Raw genomic sequence first — 20,544 nt, 5'->3', positions numbered from 1 at the left:
AAACAGGGAGGGTCTTTGGAGGGGCTTGGGGTGTCTGTGAGAGGTTTTGGGGGTTCTAAATCTGGCAGATGCCCCAGGGATGCCGTGAAACACTGCCCACAGCAAGATGCTGATGGGCATCAGGGGCTCCTTGTTGGGCTTTGTCTTCCTGGTGCTGGGGCTCAGCTTCTATCTGAGGAAGAAGGTGAGGGGGGTACTGGGGATTATGTCCTCCCTCCCCCAGAGCGTGTGTGCTCCCCTCCAGGGCTCCCACGCTCAATGTCACCCTGTTTTCTCTGTCCACAGAGCTCCTTGAAGAGACGACAAAAGGTTCTTTAGGATTGAAAGTCAATAAATCTGCTCCCCACAAGGAATTCCCACTGTTGGTCTGTTTCCCAATGGATGTTCCTGCCCCGATGTTCACCCAGGTGTCCCCAGGGAGCCAGGAAGATGTGGAGCCTCCCAGCCAGGTGTCTTCCCAACACGGATCACCAGGACCACGGATCACCAGGGCTCTGCCCAACGGGGGTCACTGGGGATCATCCAACGCCGATCCTCCCATGGGGGATGGAGCTGGAGCAGCGCACAAAGCTCTTCCCGCACTCGGGGCACTCGCAGGGCTTCCCTTACTGGTGCCTCTGTTGGTGTTGGGTCAAGGCAGATCTCTGTGAGAAGCTCTTCCCACACTGGGGACACTCGTAGGGCCTCTCCCCACTGTGGATGCGCCGGTGGACGGTGAGGGTGGAGTTGTGCTTGAAGCCCTTCCCGCAGTCGGGGCAGCGGAAGGGCCTCTCCTCTGTGTGAATCCGCTCATGTAGGAGGACATGGGAGCTGGTCTGAAACCTCTTCCCACACTCGGGACACTCGTAGGGCCTCTCCCCAGTGTGGATGAGCTGGTGTGCCCTCAGGGCGGTGCTCCACCCAAAGCTCTTCCCACATTCCAAGCAGGTGTAGGGCCGTTCCCCTGTGTGGATCACCTGGTGTCTCATCAGGTCAGAGATATCTCTGAAGCTCTTCCCACATTTCCCACACTCATAGGGCCGTTCCCCAGTGTGGATCACCTGGTGATTCCTCAGGCTGGAGCTCCGGCTGAAGCTCTTCCCACATTCCCCACACTGGTAGGGCTTTTCCCCAGTGTGGGTCACCTGGTGCTGGATCAGCTGGGAGCTCCACCTGAAGCCCTTCCCACATTCCAAGCACTTGTGGGGCTTCTCCCCCAGCTCTGAGCTCTGGCTGGATCTCTGGCCGTGTTCCTGGCACTGGGGGGATCTTTCCTCCTCGCAGCTCCCTGGACTGGGTTTGCAGCCCTTCCTCGTGCGGGATCTCCAGGGCTTTTCCTCCTCCTCTTCCATCTGGACACGGTTTGGGAATGAAAATTGCTGGTTAGGAGGAAAAATAGAGAGGAGAGCGCCTTGGGCTGGGGGTTCCTCCTTGCCCAAGTTCATCTCAGGAAGTCATTGGGCATCTTGTGTCTGTAAGAATCTCTAAAACACCAACATTCACCCCAAACATCCTCCAAACATTAAAACACTGATCAAAAACTAATCAAACACCAAATTTAGGTAAAACCGCCTCCAGAATACAAAGATTCAGCTCCTGCAAAAAAAAAGCACCAACATTTAGCCCAATAAAGCTCAGAAACACCAAGATTGAGACCCATGAAAATCGTGGATCCCCCTCCCCAGTCATCTTCTGACTGCGGGCAGGTCAATGCTCCTGGGACTGCACATACAGGGAGGGAGGAACCTTGTGCTACTTCCTCTTCCTGCTCCTCCTCCTCCTGTGGCCCTACTCTTCCTCACACTCCTCTTTCTCCTACTATTTCTCCTCCTCCTGCACAATCCCACCTTCTCCTTCCACGTGCATCCTTTGACTATTTTGTTCCTCAGCCCTGCTTCTCCTTCCCCTCCCCTCCTGCCCCCAGGCCCAGCACCCACTGCCGCCTCCCTCTTCCCCCCCAGTCCCACAGCATCCCACCGCAGGGGCACGGATGGAGCTGGGCCAGCTCGGCCTGGGGCAGCGCTGGGCTCTCGGCCGCTTCCGCCCGCACTCGCTCCCCACTGCAGCCGCTCCCGCCACCACAGCGCGGGGGGGCCCGGCCTTGGCGCTCCCCCCTCCCACCTCCCCAAATTCCCCTCAAGGGGGGCGCCAAGGCCCGGGGGGCACAGGTGGGATCCAGGTAGGACCAATGTGGGGAGAAAATGGAATGTCAGAGGGGCATCCTGGACAAAGGGATGATGACCCCAAAATATCTCTCAAGGGTCTCTTGGGAGCATGTGGAGGTCGTTTGCGCATTCTCCCACAGGGAATTAAGGACATGGACACCCAGGGGGTGTGGAGACTGGGGAACCAGCCAGTTCAGAAATCTTGGCTCTCCGCTGGAGAGCTTCTCCCTAGGCAAGACACTTCTATGTCATGCAGAGAAAAAGTGTCACTCCCAGAGGCCCTAGAGTTGAGCATGTTAATTTGTTACACCCCATTGGTTTCCCTCCCTATCAATCCACCCCGATACATGTATCCCAGTTTCCCCCGCCTCTCTCCTCCTCTATAAATACCCTGGTTGTCCCCAGTTCAGGCAGCTGCTGTCACTGGCTCCCTTCACTGAGGGCTCTGCTATAAAAAAGGCTATTTCTCAGTGGAATGCCATACAGCTCTCTAGTCTCTCTCTCCGCGTCGCCTGCACGCTGCCGCTGAGCTGAGATCCCTCGTTGGGCAGAGGACGTGCCTGTTCCCCTGGGCAGTCCTTTTCAGGACGGCTTCTTCAGGGTAGTCACGGAACCCCTGCCATCGACACCGCCGCGGCAAGGGGGGACAAGAAGGGAAGTCCAGAAGGGATTTAGACAAGAGGGGATGGATGGTGTTGGTGTGCTGGGAAGGGATTGACTGAAGGGGAGTGTGCAGGAATGTGCTTAAGGCAAGAAGCAGCAGGAGCAATCCATGGGGTAAGAAAAGGGATGATAGAAAAGAGGGGGTAGAGAAAAATACTGAGCATTGGAAATGTTTTTCAGAAGGGTCTCATCCTCCAAATTTGCCAGCTCTGATGGGTTGGCATTTAAGAAAAAAAGTTGGAAACATCCACGAATACGATGGCTCTGAGAGAGGCTGCTGGGAGTTTCTTCTCTGCCTGAGACCTGGCCAATAGCTGGCCAGTTCTGAGAACTGACAGTATTTTTGACCACTGAAAAGTGAGATTACCTTTGTGAATACCACCTTTTAAACCTAAATCCAGGAGCTTTTGGGTCTTTTGTGTTTCTGGCTTTAAAACATAACAGAGCTCTGGTGCAGCCGGGCCCCCCCCTCCCCGCTTTCCCCACAGCCTGTACGGCCTCGGGGTGGGGGCGTGGGGCCAGAGCCCAGCAGCTCCCAGGAAGGGGATGGAGACTGGCAGGAGCCCTTTCCCAGAGTGGCTGAGCCCCTCGGGAAGCCCGCCGAGCCCTGAACAGCAGCGCTGCTGGGCCAGGCCGGTCCCTGGCTCAGCTGAAATTTCTGCTGCCGCTGGATTTCACCAGAAACTGCCGAGTACGGGCAGGGGAAGCCATCGGCCTGCAGCGTGCTGAGATGCTGGCCACCCTCCCCCAGCACAGCCACTGAAAAATCACCCATCGAAAACAGCCCCAGCCTCTGCCCGTGAGCATCCACAAGACTTGGGCCAGATTTAAACCACTTCACTACCCAGATGAGACCTGCAGGTTTAATCCTTTTCCAGAGAGAGGAAAGGGAGAGTGATCATCATGTAAAGAGACAACATAAACCATCCAAGTCAGTGAAGGAAGGAATCAAGCCTCAGATGGAAGGAGAATGAGGACATGCTTTAATAAGCTAAAATACTCTTTTGGTGAGGCCATGGAGATGAACAATGCTTCTGAATAACTCCTTTAATTCATGAAAAGAGTATAAGGTGGAATGAACTATTCAAACCATGAACTCTGAGCAAAGGTATCCACTGATGAGCTAAGCAGATGGGAGAGTAGTTGTGATCCCATGAGATGCTGGAACAGAGAATGAAAAGTGAGAGTTGATGGAGATACTTGGGCATCCAGGAAGAAAAAGAGAAAACCTCTGTTCCCAGAGATGATCACAGGGAGAAATGAAGAGAACCTTTGCCTTTGAATAACTCATCCTTAAAATAATACTCCTTGAGTTCATGGCCCATGAACGCACCTCTGAGTGGTGTGAAATGGGAAGAGGGAATGATGGCAGAGTTTTTTCCGGGCAGCTGCCAATCAAGAGAAAGGAAAAGCCACAAGAAACTGTTTTTCTTGTGGAAAACTCTCCATGGAATGACAAGAGAGAACTCTCTCTACAAAGACTGATGAAATGACCATTGTAGAGCTGGGACTGCTTTAACCACCAGATTTTGTCTCTATGCTGTCAGTCGGGCAAGGAAAAAGGTGAGATGGGAAGAAAAGGTGTCTGGAAGTTTTATTCTGGTTTCTTATTTTTGTAGTTCCAGTAATAAAATTTCTTTATTCCTTTTAAGTTTTAATCCTGTTTTGCCCTTCTCCAAATCCACAACTCACAACAAGAAATGAATAAGTATTCTAGTGATTTTTAGCTACTGCTAAAACCACCAAACCAGCTGATCCAGATCCTCTGTACCTCCAGATTCCAGGACAGGAAAACAAGGAGGTGAGGATTTCAGGGGGTTTCTCTGAGCTGGGAGCGGCAGGAGCGGGCGCAGAGCTGCAGCACCGGGAGCACGGGCTGGGGGCCTGTGGGGAACTGTGAGGCCGGGCCGGGGCTGTGGGGCAGCCGGGGCTCAGCGCCGGGCGCTGCCTGACCCCAGCACCCCCCGGGCAGGGCCGGCAGTGGCCCCCGGCCCCCAGGAGGCTGCGGGACGCCCCGGCCGCTGCCCGGCCCCGTGGAGCTGCCGGCCCTGCCCGCCGGGGGGGCCGCCTTTGGACACTGCGGCAGGACAGGGACCGGCTCTGGGATACGGGCTGGGGAGGGGAGCCTCAGCACAGCCAGCACCAGGAAGGAACAGCTCAGAAATGGGGATTACACCTGCAAGGATCCAGATGATCTTTTAAGGATCACAAGCTCCTGGCACAGGCATTGCCCTCCTGGCCAGGGGACAGCCCACCCAAACAGCCCCTGGCAAGGAATCAGCCTTCCAGCTGCAGGGCACAAGGACACTGCAAGCACAGACAGGAGCACCCTCAGCACCAGCAAGTCCAGCCCTTGATGGACACGGATTCTTAGCGGTCTCACAGCTCCCATTCCACCAGGGACCCACCACACTGCAGCCCTTAGGAACATCCAGGGTGGCTCTGGATCCAGAGGAGACCTTTCCTGATGGACACAGGGGCCTCTCCATCCACTCAGAATCTTACACCTAAAGGTGTTAGGGAATATTTTAATTATTAAGGCACTATGTGGGAAAGATGAGTGGGTGTACTCTATTCAGCCACTATTAGCAGTTGTGAGGGATGGGTTTAAAATGCAGGAAGTTTTATTTGCTCACAACTGTGACTGCAATTTACTGGGAAGGGATTTGATGGCTAAATTGGGAATGCAAATTAATGTTGCATAAGGTGATACAGAGGCTGGTTCTGTTTTACCTCTGGGTCAAATGTCTGGCAGAGCCACGGCTGAAGTGAACCCACAAGTGTGGGCAGCCCCAGGGAAATTGGCAAAATTAGATATGGAGCCTCTCCAAATTTCCCTCAAGCAACCAGGACAAGAGGTGTCGAAAAGCAATCCCCTGTTCCAAGGGAGGGAAGGAAGGGCTCACAGCCTGTCTGGGAGTCCTGCTCAAGGCACGGCTTGGGGAGCCAGGGATGGCTCCCTAGAATGCTCCTATCCTGCCAAACAAGAAATCCAATGGAATCCACAGAATGCTGCAGGACCCAAGAAGAAGAAATGAGATGATGAAACCGAGGCACCCCACACTCTCAGATCCTTACACCATCCTGAACCAGGGGCCCTCCTCACACTGCTGCCATTCACAACTTGATGCAAAAGATGCTTTCTGGGGATCTGCCCACTTCCAGAGGATGCAAACACAATTCTGCCTTGGGCTGGCAACAAGAGGTAGAAGGGAAAATGCTCAAGACATGGACGGTCCTTCTGCAGGGACCCATGGAAGCACCGGCCTGACTGGGGCAAGCCTTGCAGGAAACATCAAAGGAATTGACCTCACCCCCAGGGACTGGCTTAATGCAGGATGTGGATGACTTGATCCAGTCAGAAAAACAAGGAGAAGAGGTAGAGGAAGCCTCTGTGAAATGGCTTCATTTTCAGCTTTGAGTATCTGTAAATAAAGAAAGGGCAAATGGTGGAGAAAATGTTTAAATATTTGGGACCTATTTTGACTGAAGGCTTGTGGTGAATTGACTCAGAGAGGGTCCAGGGAATACCAGAAATAATGTTTCCTAGGACTAAAAAGGTGCTGGAACAATTCTTACAATTAACAGGGAATTGCTGGAGCTGGACTGAGGATCCTTTGTTCTAGACTGAGCATTGTATGAGATTTTTAGCCCCAGATAGCCCCAATGTTATGGAGTGGACACAAGAAAGAAAACAAAACTTAACAAGTGAAAAAAATAAAATAATTGATGCCCCAGCCATGGCTCTTCCAGACTCAGAAATCTGAATTGGAAGGGAATATTAAACAGGCCACCCCTGAGCCTGCACTGAAGGCAACGCAGCAGCAGCCAGGGCTCCCCAGCGGGGGAAGCCCCTGGGCCTGCCCACAGATCCTCTGCTCAAATCCTCGGCCTGGCCACCCTCCTTTGCCATCTCCAGCCACTGCGGGACAATCCTTGCTCTCACTCTTGCAGCTTCAGCCCTTTCTGTGCCTGCCCTCGCCACAGCTGCTGGGGAAGGCACCGGGACAATTCCACTCTGCCTCTCAATTACACTCACACTCTGCCCTGCCTGGGATTAGCTGCTGCCAAAATAGACCAACTTGAAAATGGCTTCAAATCTTATTTTTCTGGTCACACTAGATTTGCCTTTGCCTTGGGGAAAGGAATTTTAAATGTTTATTTTAAGGGATGTTCCACCACTCTGCAGAGATGTGTTTAACACCTCAACAGACTGGGAATAGCCCAAAAGATTCCAACCAAGATAACGACCATCAACAAAACATCCACACCCAGCAGCAAACATCAACCAACATTCACCCCAGACACTGCCCCAGGCACAGCTGGAGACACCTGGTCTGGAAAAGGCTGAGCAGGAAATCCAGGAGTGCCCACCTAATTCACATCACAGGCACAGAAATCCGGCTGCAACAGGAAACCAAATCCTAACAACTCCACACCTTCAAACCAATGAACATTAAACCAATGGATTTCTATGGGGTCAGACTGTACATAGTTTAGGAAACATCTATTAAATTCACATGTCTTGGAATGATTTTCTCTGCACACCCAGCCAAGGTGAGGAATTAATGATTTCTGTTGCACATTCTGGCCAGACTCAAGTCATGCCTTGATTTTATATTGTTGGAGAGTTTTTATTCATCTCGCAGTTTTGGTGACAAGACTACACCATTATTATGCTTTTCTTTAATAATCCTACTTCTATATTGTTACTCAGACTGGTAGTGCTGGGCCAGGGTTGGGAGAATCAGTTTTTAGACTTAGGGCAAGAAGTAGAAAAAATCTTGATTGCTTTGGATTTTTTTGGGAATGTGTGTGCGTGGCTGTTACGATGGCAAAATTTTGGTGTGCATTTTTGAATGTTCACCTTTATGCCTCAGTTTTAAAAACTAAGAGTTTTAAAGGTGACCTCCTTAACTTGTAAAGAGATAGTATAGTATTTTTTTTTTCAAAAATGTCACTTTTGGAGTGGCCACATGTGAGTCATCCCATGGCTGCCCTGGAAGAGAAGTTTCCTTCCAGGCAGCCAGGAGAGGAGCTTTAGAAATGCAAATTAACACTGATGGGACAAAGCCTGTATAATGGCCCAGGGGCTTCCTGCCTGCAGGAGGAATTGGGCTGATTCTCTCTGCCCCTCAGCCCAGCTCTGCCTGCTTGCACAGATGGAATTTGCACAGCTAAAGGCAGAGCCCATTGTGAGGATATCTGACTCTGCTAGAGGAATTGGTTAAGATGCAAAGGAAAACAGAAAATAGGGAATGTTGTGAAAACTTCACTAAAATAAGTGGGGAGAATTATCCTTGTCCCCACTCCAACATGTGCTGTCACTGTCTATGTTATATAGGGTGTATCAGACCACTGGGGTTTATTTGCTACCACAAGTTCAGGGAAATCAGTTGGGAATCCAAGTATGTGATGATTTAATGAGAGAAAAGCTGACAATTGATGCAGCCCTGGCTGGAGGGAGCACCCAAAAATGGGGAAAAGATGAATGGCCACCAGAACAAATCATGCAACACCATGGACCAGACCCTGGAACCCAAACAAATTGATATCAGATACCAGAGAAACCATTTATCACTTCAATGGGATAATTAGATTACAGGATGCCATTGAAATAATAATCAACCACACAGCTCCACCTCCTGATCTTCCTCCCAGCCAATCCACTCAGATGAGGAACACAACATTTCACCATGGGATGGGATCACATTATCTATTAGCAGAAGGAGGCAGAATTTGTGGAAAAGTAAATGATTCAAACTGCTGTTGACAAATAGATGAGAACAGATACCAAAGGAAACAAGAAAGCAGCTCATGAACCAGTCCAAATGAGGAAAGGATGGAAATGGGAAACGTTTTTCTGCTTCCCCAGCAGACCATGGGTTAAACAAATCCCAGACAGAGCTGTCCCCCTTCAAACCCACACCCCAAAAATCCTGTAACTCAGGGATTCCTCCCAGAAAAAAAATGTGCTAGGATCTCCCCAAATTGAGTGAAAGGGGGGATGGGACCCACAGACTGAGCAGGGGGTCTTGGAACCCCCAAATCCGAGCACGGGGGAGGGGGTTAGAGATTGGAGGGACGACTGGGAAGGGATGTGGAAGAAGAGTGGGGAAAAAGAGAGGGCTGAAACCCCCAAAGCGTGGGGGAAGATGCTGGGAAACCCAAATTGCATTGAGAGGGGTCAATGGACTGGGGGAAGGATGAGAAAGGGGGAGAGAGGAGAGGGAAAGGTTGGCTTGAGATGAAAGAAACGTGGTTCCCCGTCCCGCAGAACTCGATCCCTGGAGCGATTCCCTGCGGCTTGTGGGGAGGAAGATCCGCATTGGGGGGTCCCCAAGCCCCCTGCCCATCCCAGCGTGTCCATCTCGCTGGTGCCCTCCAGCTCCCAGCCCGGCCCCGGCCGCCTGCTCTGCTCCCTGATGGATTTCTCCCCTGCCCACATCCAGCTGAGCTGCTCCCAGGGCCAGCAGCAGCTCTCGGGCCACGTGCTGGCCACTGCCGTGCTCCCCAGCGGGGACTGGAGCCAGCAGCTCCTGGTGCTGCTGGAAACCGCCCCCGGCAATGCGGGCTCAGCTCCAGCTGCCAGGTGGAGCACGTCAGCCTGGAGCACCCCCTGAGCCGGCACTGGGGCACGGCCCGGCCCCCACAGCGCCGCCAGGGGCTGCCAGGACACGGAGGGCATTTGGGGCTCCTGGGCTTAACTGGCAGCCCCTCCTTGAGAACCCCTCTCCCCCTGTCCCAGCTCCCCTCATCCCCCTCTCCCAGCCCTTTCCCACCGCCTCCCGGCCCCGCTCCGCTCACCCCAGAGCTCCTCGCCAGCAGCCGAGAGATGGAGGAGGAGGGGAAGGAGGAGGAGGAGGAGCGGGAGGAAGAGGAGGGGTAGAGGAGGAGCAGGAACTGCAAGAGGAGCAGCAGAGGAGGCCCCACGTGCGTCCATCGCTCTCTGGATCTGCAGCCCCTTCGCGCCGGGAGCATCGGGCCCCGCATCCCGCAGCTCACCGGGGACGGGAACCTCGCCCCGAAGGTCTTGGGCCGTCCTGGCAGGATTTCTTTGAAGGGGAAGGGATATTTGGAGCTCACTCCAAGTATCTTTGGGGACCCCTGTTCCTTTTTCTGGGCACGGGCCGGGCAGAGCGATGTTTGGATCTTGCAGGACTCCAAAGCTGACCTGAGATGCCCGGTACCGGCAGGGGGAGGGGAGCAGCGAAAAGGGGGGAGCCCCGGGAGTCCCGGAGCCTGAAATGGGGGCCTGGAGAGGGGGGACCCCGAGAGCCGGGAGTGAGGGGAGCCTGGAGAAGGGGCAGCCCGGAGAAGGGATGAGCCTGCACAGGGGGAAGCCCTGGGACACCAAAGTGGGGACCCCACAGAAGGGGAACCTCAGGGAGGGATTTTTTCCTCTCAGTCCTGATGCTTTGGAGATTTTCATGGACACAAGACACCTGATGACTTCTAGAGATGGACTTGGGCAGGAGGAACCCTGAATCCTAGGTGGTCAGCCCTTGTTTTTTTCCCCCAAACCAGACTTCTCATGCCCAAGCATTAGACAAATGGAGGAGGAGGAGGCTGAGAGGAAGATGCTCTGGGACCCCCAGGCAACAACAGTCAGTACAATAGTGGAGGCAAAAGCATTATCACCAAATCCATCTGCCCAGAGGGCAGAACTGGTTGCCTTAACCAGAACACTAGAATTAAGTGAAGGGAAAAGGGTAAACATATGGACTGGCTCAAAGTATGCTTTTGGAGTGGTGCATGTACATGGGGCACTGTGGAAAGAAAGAGGACTGCTGTCTCCTCAAGGCACACACATTAAACATCAAGATGCAGTCCTGCAATTAATAAAAGCAGTACAAAAGCCTGAGCAAGTAGCAATCATGCACTGTAAAGCTCACCAATCAGGAAGCTCCAAAATTCATGAGGGAAATCGGAAAGCAGACTGGACAGCCCGACAAGCTGCTCGAGAAGTGCAAACTGCAATAGCATTGATACCTTTAAAAACGAATGTATCTCAATTCAATTTACCTCCAGAACCAAAATATTCAATAGAGGATGAGAAATTGGGACGCTCACTGAATGCACAGAAGAATTCAGAAGGGTGGTATGTGACTACACAGGGACAAGTAGTGGTACCCTCCTTGATAATGAGGGAAATTCTACAAATTAAACATAATGAATGTCATTGGAGTGCAGAAGCACTGATGAAATTGTTAAAACAAAATTTAAATTCATTATGGATGTTAAAAATCCAAAATCATTAATGTCAAAATGTGAAATTTGCTTAAAGAACAATCCAGTGGCTAGACGACAGGCACAATTAGGGAAAACCAGGAGATCATTGGCAAGTAGATTTTGTAGAATTACCAAGAACTCGAGGATACAAATATCTATTGGTAGGGGTTGACACATTTTCAGTACGGCCAGAAGCTCTTCCCTGTCGCACAAATCAAGCAAAGGAGACAGTCAAGTGGTTACTGCAAGAAATCATTCCAAGATTTGGGGTGTCTCTAGGAATATCATCAGATAGGGGCCCACATTTCACAGCCACAGTAGAGAGAGAGGTGAGTAGGTTGCTGGGAATAGCTTGGCATCTCCATACACCATGGAGACCCCAATCCAGTGGACAGGTAGAGAGGATGAATCAGACATTGAAGAGGCAAATCAGCAAAATATGCCAAGAGGCTAAATTGCAGCAGCCACAAGCTTTACCAATAGCACTGCTGAGGATTCGGATAAAGCCTAGAAGCGGGATGTCAGTCAGTCCTTATGAGATATTGGATGGGAAACCATATGAATCCCCTCAACCTAATCCAAATGTACATGTTACAGGGAAGCAAGAGGTGTAGAATTATGTTCTGTCTCTTGGAAAAGCTCGAGCTCGACTTCGGAGCACCCTTGTGTGGAACAGGCCGCTGACTCTTGAGAATCCAGTTCATGACATCCCCCCGGGAGATGAAGTGTACGTTAAAAGCTGGAACGAAGAACCATTAAAAGAAAGGTGGAATGGACCCTATCAGGTACTGTTAACTACCTTGACAGCAGTCAAAGGAGCTGGACTGGATCCCTGCATACATTACACCAGAGTGAAGAAGGTTTCCCCTGCACTGTGGACTGCACAAACTGTGGGGCCAACAAAGCTGCAGATAAAGCGGGTTTGACTGTTTCAAATGTCTAGGTTGCCAGTGACTGTAATGGTGATTAATTTATGGCCTTTAGGGCCATCAGTTGGAATCAATGTTACCTTGGGATGTGAAATGCAAAAGGATCAGCTGACAACTCTTCATTTTAGAATGAAGAGGGATGTGGGGGTGCAGCCAGAACCACAAGAGATAAAAGTCTCTAATACTATTCAGGCAGTAAATGGGATGATTGCATTAATTAAAGATTTGGCCAACGTGCAAAACAGCAGCAAAATAACTGCCTGTCTGCCAACACCAAAGGCAGCAGGAGACCAAATAAATTGGGCAATTATAACATCAAAATTACCTGAAATACAAAAGAATAAAAATGAAAATGTGAGCTGTGTATTCCAAATAGATTACGAGTACCAAAATAAGACAGTGTTTGAAAATGCTGTGAAGCCAAAGTATTTATCTAGATGGGATTGTCATGAAAATACAGGAAAGTATGAACCAAAACTAGGCTGGGATGGGGGATGACGGAATTATGGATGGTGTTATGAAAAGGTAGCAAAGGTTATTAAAGAAAAGATTCCAGTATCGAAGTGGAAGTGTGAAGGACAGGAAGGAAAAGATCGGGCTGAAGCTTGGGACAGTGCATGGTCAATGAGTGTGCTTCAGAAATTCCAATCTATGGCAGATAGCCCTTGGTGCATTAAGTGGGAAGGCTCTGAAAATGAAACAGATCCAGGGGTATGGAACACTGCAACCAGTAGTAGAATGGAGGCAGACAAAGTGAATTGGTGGGTATGGAACAAAACTTAGGACTGTACTTCTGATGATGAAGAAATAAAACAAATGCCACCACTTGTGGTAGCTCTGCGAATTGGATGTGCCTGCAGAAGAATCAAACATAAACAAGGGGAAATAAATGACAAGACAGGACAAGTGATCCAAAAGGTAATATGGAGCACAAGTACAATTCAGAGTCCAGGCCAATTTGGATGGGCAGCAAGCGATGGCACCTGGACAACACATTTGCCTGTAGGTGAAAAAGTAAAAGAGATTACTTTAGGCCTCCCCACCTTATGCCCAATTTGGAAAAGGTCCCCATTCAAGGGAGAACATGAGCTTCTGCAAATAAGGATGATACGAGAAGTTCAGGAAAACAAAACTGAAGATAAAGAAAGATGGCAGGAACCCTCCAGTAGTGTAAAATCTGAGTGGGCCCTGGAATCCTTGTTTGGTCCAATAGCAAATGATAACAATAGAAAGATGTTTTACAAACTTACAGGTCAGGTAGAAAGATTGGCAAGAGTTACCAAAGAGGGATTTAGAGAGCTAAATGTACAATTACAAGCCACAACTAAAATGACCCTGCAAAACAGATTGGCTTTAGATATGTTATTGTTGAAAGAACACGGAGTATGCGCGTACCTAAAAGGACAAATTGATCACTGCTGCATCCACATCCCAAATGGAACTGCAGATGTAGAACACGACATTAATCCATTAAAACCCATAGAACATGAAGCACAGAAACAGAGAGAAGATCTGACTACAAGTTCGGTAGATAAAAGTTTTGAAGGGTTAGGATGGAATGTGAGATCCTGGATCAAATCTATTCTTGAGAGTCTGATAATCCTACTAACTGTGTTCTTAGCAATCTGGTTAATCTGTGCAGTTCTGAAAGGAGAGATAAAGAAAAGAGTATCCTGGAACCAGAAGATAATAAAGGCACTGACACAGGACAGAGATCCACATCCGCATTTGTCATCTCCAAGTCCTCCAGAGTGTAACAACGCTTACGACAACTGTGGATTCGAAGATGAACATCAAGTATAAACTCAGAAAAAGGACTGTATACAGTGAAAGCATTACACTTATTATAGTAAAGTGAAATATTTTCAAAGGGCGGAAATACATTACTATGGGGTTAAATGTTTCTGAAAATGTTTCTTAAAATCATGTAGAGGTAGGCCACAAGAATGCTTGGTATTAGGGATGGTCTAGCAAGCTGAAATGTTTACGGTGATGGCAACTGGTACTTGGGGTCTCCAAGATACCCACCCAGAGATAAGATTCGGACATGTTCGAGCAAGGATGAGCTAACTCTCATGAAGCAATATAGATAAAGTTAATGGAGCAATATTAATGAAGCAATATTGATAAGGTTGTTACAGTGATTACTGCTACAGCTGAAATTGTAGAAATATGTGCACTTTGGACAAAGACAACGGAACTAGATTTGGGTTGCTGATACCTCTAGTTCCCCCACGCTTCAATAAAACACCTGCATACAGTCAATATACAATTATGTGTTTTCCTGAATGCTAACAAAGACAGATCAAAAACTTCCAAAACACCAAAAATCTGATATCACCCCAAAATAGAAAGATTCTGCCCCCACAAAAAAACAAAACTCCAACATTCAGCCCAATAAAGCTCAGAAACTCCAAGATTCAGCCCCGTGAAAATCGTGGATCTCTCTGCCCGGGCACTCGCTGCATGGGGGTGTGAGGGGGGCAATGAGGCCGGGCCGGAGCAGGGGGCGCCTGAGAGAGGCCCCGAGCCCGGGGGAAGCCCCTGCAGAGCCATGGAAGTGGCTCCTGGCCGGACTCGGGGATCCCCCTGGCGATCCCCGCTGGAGCAGCCTGGTCCTGAGGAACTCTGGCCCCTGGCAGGGACCCCAGGCTGAAGCAGGACAAGGATTCCTGTCCCTCAGGGGGAGGCACTGACATGACCTGACTGTGACCCCCATCCCTGTGCCTCTGGGCGGGGAGGGGGACGGAGAGGGGCACAAAGTTAAGCCCGGGAAGGAGGGAGAGCTGGGGGGAAGATGGATTTCCGTAAGAATTACTTTACTTCTCATTTTCTTGCTCTGACACGTTTGAAAACAAATTCAAATAATTTCCCCAAGTCAGGTGTGCTGTGCCCGTGACCAAGGATTGAACTGTCCCCACCCTCATCCTGACCCCCGAGCCTTCCCTTGTGTGTTCTGCTCCCCGCCCAGGGCAGGAAGGAGAGTCACACAGTTTTGGCCTCGCTCCGGCATAGCCCTGCTCCATCCCGGACTCACCCCCAGCTCGCAGCGCCCTCAGCTCCCGGGCACCCCGAGCTCCCGGCGCTTCAGCGCAGCGGCGCTTCCTTGGCCTCCTGCCCGGGCCGGGCCCAGCGCCGGGGCCGCTCCTCAGCCCAGGCTGCCGAGAAATGGCGGAGCTCAGCCCAAGGCAGGCGAGTCCGTGCCGTGTGCAGAGCCCGCCGCTGGCTGCGATTGGCTGCTTCTGCCGTCACTCGTGGTCCTGGCGCGCGCTGATTGGGCAGAGCGGGGACAAGCCCGGCCCCGCTGGCGCCCCCAGGGCGGCCGTGGGGCAGGAGAGCCGCCATTGCCGGAGCGTCTGTGCGGGCCCGGCAGCGGCGGCAGCAGCGGCCGGAGCCCGGTGAGGCGGCGGCGGAGCTCGGAGGCGGCCCCAGCGCAGCGTCCCGGGCACAGCGCAGCCACCTCCGGCCTCCCGACACGAAGCGGGACGAGCCAGCGCTGCTCCGCCACCGCCTCCTGCCGAGGCCCCAGCGGCAAGGAGACCGCGGGCAGCCGCTCCCGCAGCGCCCTCAGCCCAGGGCCAACACGGGCCGGCCACGGCACAAGCCACCCGCCACAGCCCCCTGCCGCCCCCTCCCGGGCCCGCAGCGAGCCCCGAGCCCCCGCAGAACCGAGCGCGGCTCCCACCTGCGATGGCTGGGGCCGCCTCCGAGCTCCGCCGCCGCCTCGCCGGTTGTGATCAATGAAATTACAATTTTGACAACTAGGTCCCTTGGGTTAATGGCAGTTTAATTAAAAATGAATACAATTTAGTAAATTGAATAGTAATTTGATATAATAAAAGAATACAGTTTAGTAAAAGAATATCATTTAGCAAAAAATTACAATTTATATCTATAATTTGCCAGGAATTAAGTATGATTAAAGCATAAGCAAAACCGACCGGGGTACGGGTTCCTCACCCTGCCTCATGTACAGAGCAAAACACTTCAAGCTAAACTGATATAGTGTATGCTTATACATATTCATTAATGCTTCCTGTAAATTTCCTCCTATTTCAAATTTTTCTGACTTTACGTCACTTTTCTTCACGGCACATGCTTCACTTGTTGTTAGGGGGTCTTCAGTCTTCTTTTGGGGGTCTTTTGGTGAAGGCTTCTCCTCTTCCTCATTGTCCTTTGGATAACCTTACAGGTTTGTGTGTGCGTACTAAGCGTTGTGTTATGTTACTCTACTAATTAGTCTGATATTTACTGATTTTTAGGCCCAATGCCTAAAGGTGTTCTAATTTTGTCCATCTCAAGGCCGTTTTGGTCTTGAGACATCACTTATCTTCTAAACTACATCCTGCACCTTAATTTTAATTTTAATGCAAAGGGGTACATCTGCCTCATAACACTGATTCTTTTGGTTGCTTCTAATAATAACTTTCCAAATAGTTACAATTTAGTCAGTACAAATCAATTCCATTTATTATAATCCCCCATTTCTCTTTTTGATTGCATTTATTCGTACTTTTAAAAAAAAAAATAAACTTGAATCTTATTTTTTTTATCTTCTCAATAATTTCATTTCTTGCATTTAGTTTATTTCATTTCTAATTTTTTAACATTTTTCATGCTGTATCAAGCTTTTTGCACTCTCTTTCAAGTTTAGTTAACTTTTTTTTTTGAGCTGTTATAGTTTCTTTTTGTTCAGTATTCCTTGAATTACTGAATGGATTAGTCTAATAAGGCATGAAATTATACAAAATAGAAACAATAATCTTAATATAAAACACTATACCATAAATTTTAACTTTTTCCACTAAGTACTTCTAAAAAGGTTATCTCACTAATCAGTCTTCAAAATAAAATTCTATTTTTGAACTGGTATATATATCTTTAGCAGATTTTGTGACGGCTCTTCTATAATCATTTATCTTTATACAACACTCAGATTTGTTAAACTTTCTACAAATTCCCTTTTCTTCAGCTAACAAATAGTCCAGGGTAATTCTGTTTTGATAAACAAATGCTCACATTTGTGAATGTTGCTTGGCCAGCAGCTTTAGGGCAGTAGAGGTGTGGTTTGAAACAACTTTAACTACTGTCTGCAGCTTTATGAACTGATTCAATAGATAGATTTGGGTTCTGTATCTCTAAGATCCATCTGCAGCTCAAGTGGCTGGGTCAGCTCTCTGCAGGCCATTTGTCTTCATTTCTGGTTTCTTCTTGCTTTTGGAAAGTCAAGGTTCAAGTCTCTTTTATTGTTATTTAATGTTTCATAAAGTGGTGTTCTTAACATATTGCTCCTGGACCTCGAAGAAGGAGGGTCATGTAACTCTTAAGATACAGGTTCTTCTCTACCTTTGAGGTAATTCACTCTATGCTCTTTACTCACAAATTTAATATATTCTATCAGGGGCTTTCCATTTGTTACTTGTTGTACCTGGTTGCTCCAAATAGAATTTTAGGTCACTTATGGATTGGTAAGGGTTAGCTCCAGAACTTTTATACCAGCACAAATCAACATGGTTATCCTACAATTAGTTTCTTTTTGTCATTCTCTAATATCCAGCAGGAGTTTTTGGTGGCCAAGTGTTAGTATTATTATCTGATACAAACTGTTTTAATTATTTGATGATTCAAAATTTATCTTCTAGGTCATTTTATTCTCTTGGAAGTTTGAGTAAGATTTCATTTTAAAAATTGGTCTGGAGCTAGACTCTCACTCTCCCACAGCTATTTTTTTAGCTATTTTAAGTCTTTCACAAATTTAACATTTAAATAATTTTAATTCTATAACTACTTCTTGCATTAAACCTACAGAATGATTTTAGTTAAAGTTGGCCAATCTCAGTTGCTATACTGCTGTTTCAACTGTTCACACTACTTATTCATTTTGTCTAATTCTTTCCCTGAGATTTTTTTATACTTTTATAAAATTACAGTGATTGTAACAGGCAGCATTAACATATGGATGTGCCACAAACACAGATTTTATCTTGTTTTTGCATTTGTCATATTTGTTTGCATTTGTCACATGGATCAGAATTATTGTGATTTTGTTTTTGCATAGTTTGTTTGCTCATTGTTTGCTTTTGTGCTGCTTGTTTTAATATCGCTTGTTTCTTTCTTATTTTTTTGGCTTCTGTCCCATCCTGCTTTATGGTTTTGGCCAGTTGCCAAGGGTATCTTAATGAACACAGTGAAAATAATCCTCAGGAGTTTTCACTCTCTACCTTCCTCAAGGCCCCTTGGGCTGCAGCCAAGGGCCGAGGTGCCGCTCTTCTTGGTAGCAAAGTTTATACCCTGGGGTCTGGTCACTGACACGTTTGGTCTCACTGCTACCCTTGGCCTCATAAGGTTCCTATGAGCCACTTCAACTCTGCTTGTTTCAAGGATGGCACAGATTTCACAGCACTGTCTTATCTCTCTCTCTCTTAGTCAGTTATATTTTTTTTCTTTTAATTTAAACTACTAAAGCTCCAGAGTTGTGCCAACTACAATAAAAGTTACTTTTTACACAACTTCAGTTAGCAATTTATTAATAAAACTTTAATTAACAGGGGGTTCTTTTAGCACAATTTTTGCTGTTAAATAAATAAAACATTTAGTCAAAACCATTTATATTGACTATACAAAATATTGAAAAACAAACATATTTTAAAAATAAGGAAATTTAAGGTTCTGTGAAAAAAACCTGTGCTACATGTTTTTAACACTTATAATGCACATAACACAACTGTAACACACCATTTAGATACTATATATTCATAAAATGTGTTTGTGCTTCACAGACTCTAAGCAAGGCAGAATTTGTCTTTTGAATGTCTAAATATAATAAACCAAACCAAATTAATGCCAGGTTGTAACAAATGGTCAGTCGTGTTATATGTTAGAGTTCACTTGGCACAGCCAGCACTTCACACTTTTCAGTTAAATGGGATTTAGGTAGTGCTGCTGTTTCTATTTCCAGCAAAATATCTTTAGATGAAGGAACAGTTTTACCTCTTTTTTTTTTTCTTTTTTTTTTTTTTTTTCTGCTACTTATTAGTTTGTAAAGGATACAACAGATAACTCTCGCTTTTTTGTGTTTTAGTAATGAATTTATCTCACCCCCCACCACCCCGGGGAAGCTGCAGGGTAGCACAGTCGCTCTCTTGATTAAAAGGTTCTTTAGAATTTACATACTGATTTAAAGCTTAACAAATCCAATCTTTAAACAATCCAAACTTTGGCCAATTCAAATTATCTTTTCGGATCATTTTCTTTGTCTATTTAAACATATAATAATTAATCATTTTCTGCTTGTTTTTCCTCTCCGGGATTCCCATGTATCCCAAAATCATAACATCATCCTCAGTGGACTGTCCTGAGGAATGTTCCCCTCCTGAGAAACCCCCTCACGGTTCTCAGATATTCCGGGCTCTTGCAAATTCCCGTTATAATTCCCAGCCCCTGGGTTCAAGGACTTACTGTCCCTTGAACCCATCTCTGTCAGCAACCAAGCAAGAAATCTCCGGTACCAGGAGAATCTTGATCCCCCTCACTCACTCCGTGCTTCAACTTCCCCCCTCCCTCAATATTACTCTGTTGCTCTATCCCGTCTTTTGCCAACTACTCGCTTCCTGTCTAATTTCCTCTCTTTCTCAATTTCTTTTACCCCTCTTCGACTACTCATTTCTGGCTACTTCTCTTCCCAATCCCTCTTAGCTACGTACTAAAGTTCCCAACTATTTTCTCTTTTTAAAGGAAGTTGAACCTGACTCGATCACTCTCCTCCTGAGTCACTTCACTCAGCGATCAGATCGCTCCCTTCTCCCCGAGGACTTTCCCGTGGGTTTTAAGATTGGGACTCTCCCTCCCGTCCCTGCCGGGGATTTTCACTCGTTCTTCTCTTTCCCTTCCCTCCTTTCCCGGCCGGTCTCCTCGCGGAGAGCCGAAAACGCGGTACGGCCGGAGGTCTGCACTCCCTTTGTGGGTCCGGGCTGCCCAGCCCCGTCTCAGCCACTGCACACACACACACAGGCACACAGCTCCCCCCTGCCCAGCCCCGTGGGACTCACACACTCCGTTTGCCCAGCGCTTCTTGTGCACAAGACGTTTTACAGGCACCTTTATCTCTGGCCGCCACTCTACGGGAGCTCTTCTGCACGCTTCCTACAGCCAGCTTCTTCTGCTTATGCTTTATCCTAAGTGGAACTTCTATTTCCAAGGGAGCACGATCTAACCTTGGCACCACCTTGAAAAATTGGGGGGGAGCTCCTTCCCATCATTAGCCGTTCTTCTCCTAGATTGGAGTTCACAGGTTTTGGCACCAAATTGTTATAAATGACTTTCAAATTTCCAAACAATCAATCTAATTAATTGATAATATAGTTTAATAAATTGGATACAAAATAATAAAAGAATACAATTTAGTAAAAGAATACAATTTAGTAAGAAAGATACAATTTAGTAGATATATTCAGACATATATTTTTATATATTTATATTTATATTTATATTTATAGATATAAATATAGAGATATAGATATAGATATAGATATAGATATAGATATAGATATAGATATAGATATAGATATAGATATAGA

General features: G+C 47.9%; 1 protein-coding gene across 1 annotated transcript in view; it reads right to left on the bottom strand.

The window, feature by feature from the left end:
- Positions 1-428: 428 nt before the first annotated feature.
- LOC131588527 (zinc finger protein 420-like) overlaps positions 429-20,544 on the bottom strand; it is a 76,996-nt gene continuing 56,880 nt past the window's right edge. Inside the window, exon 3 of the mRNA XM_058857422.1 lies at positions 429-1,119. Coding sequence (XP_058713405.1) covers positions 606-1,119 — 514 coding nt within the window. The 3' untranslated portion in view covers positions 429-605. The remainder of the gene's footprint in view (positions 1,120-20,544) is intronic.

This window comes from Poecile atricapillus, chromosome 26, assembly GCF_030490865.1.
Source record: "Poecile atricapillus isolate bPoeAtr1 chromosome 26, bPoeAtr1.hap1, whole genome shotgun sequence".
NCBI lineage: Eukaryota > Metazoa > Chordata > Aves > Passeriformes > Paridae > Poecile > Poecile atricapillus.
The sequence above is the reverse complement of the archived record's forward strand: the minus strand, read 5'-3'. Positions and strand labels throughout refer to the sequence as shown.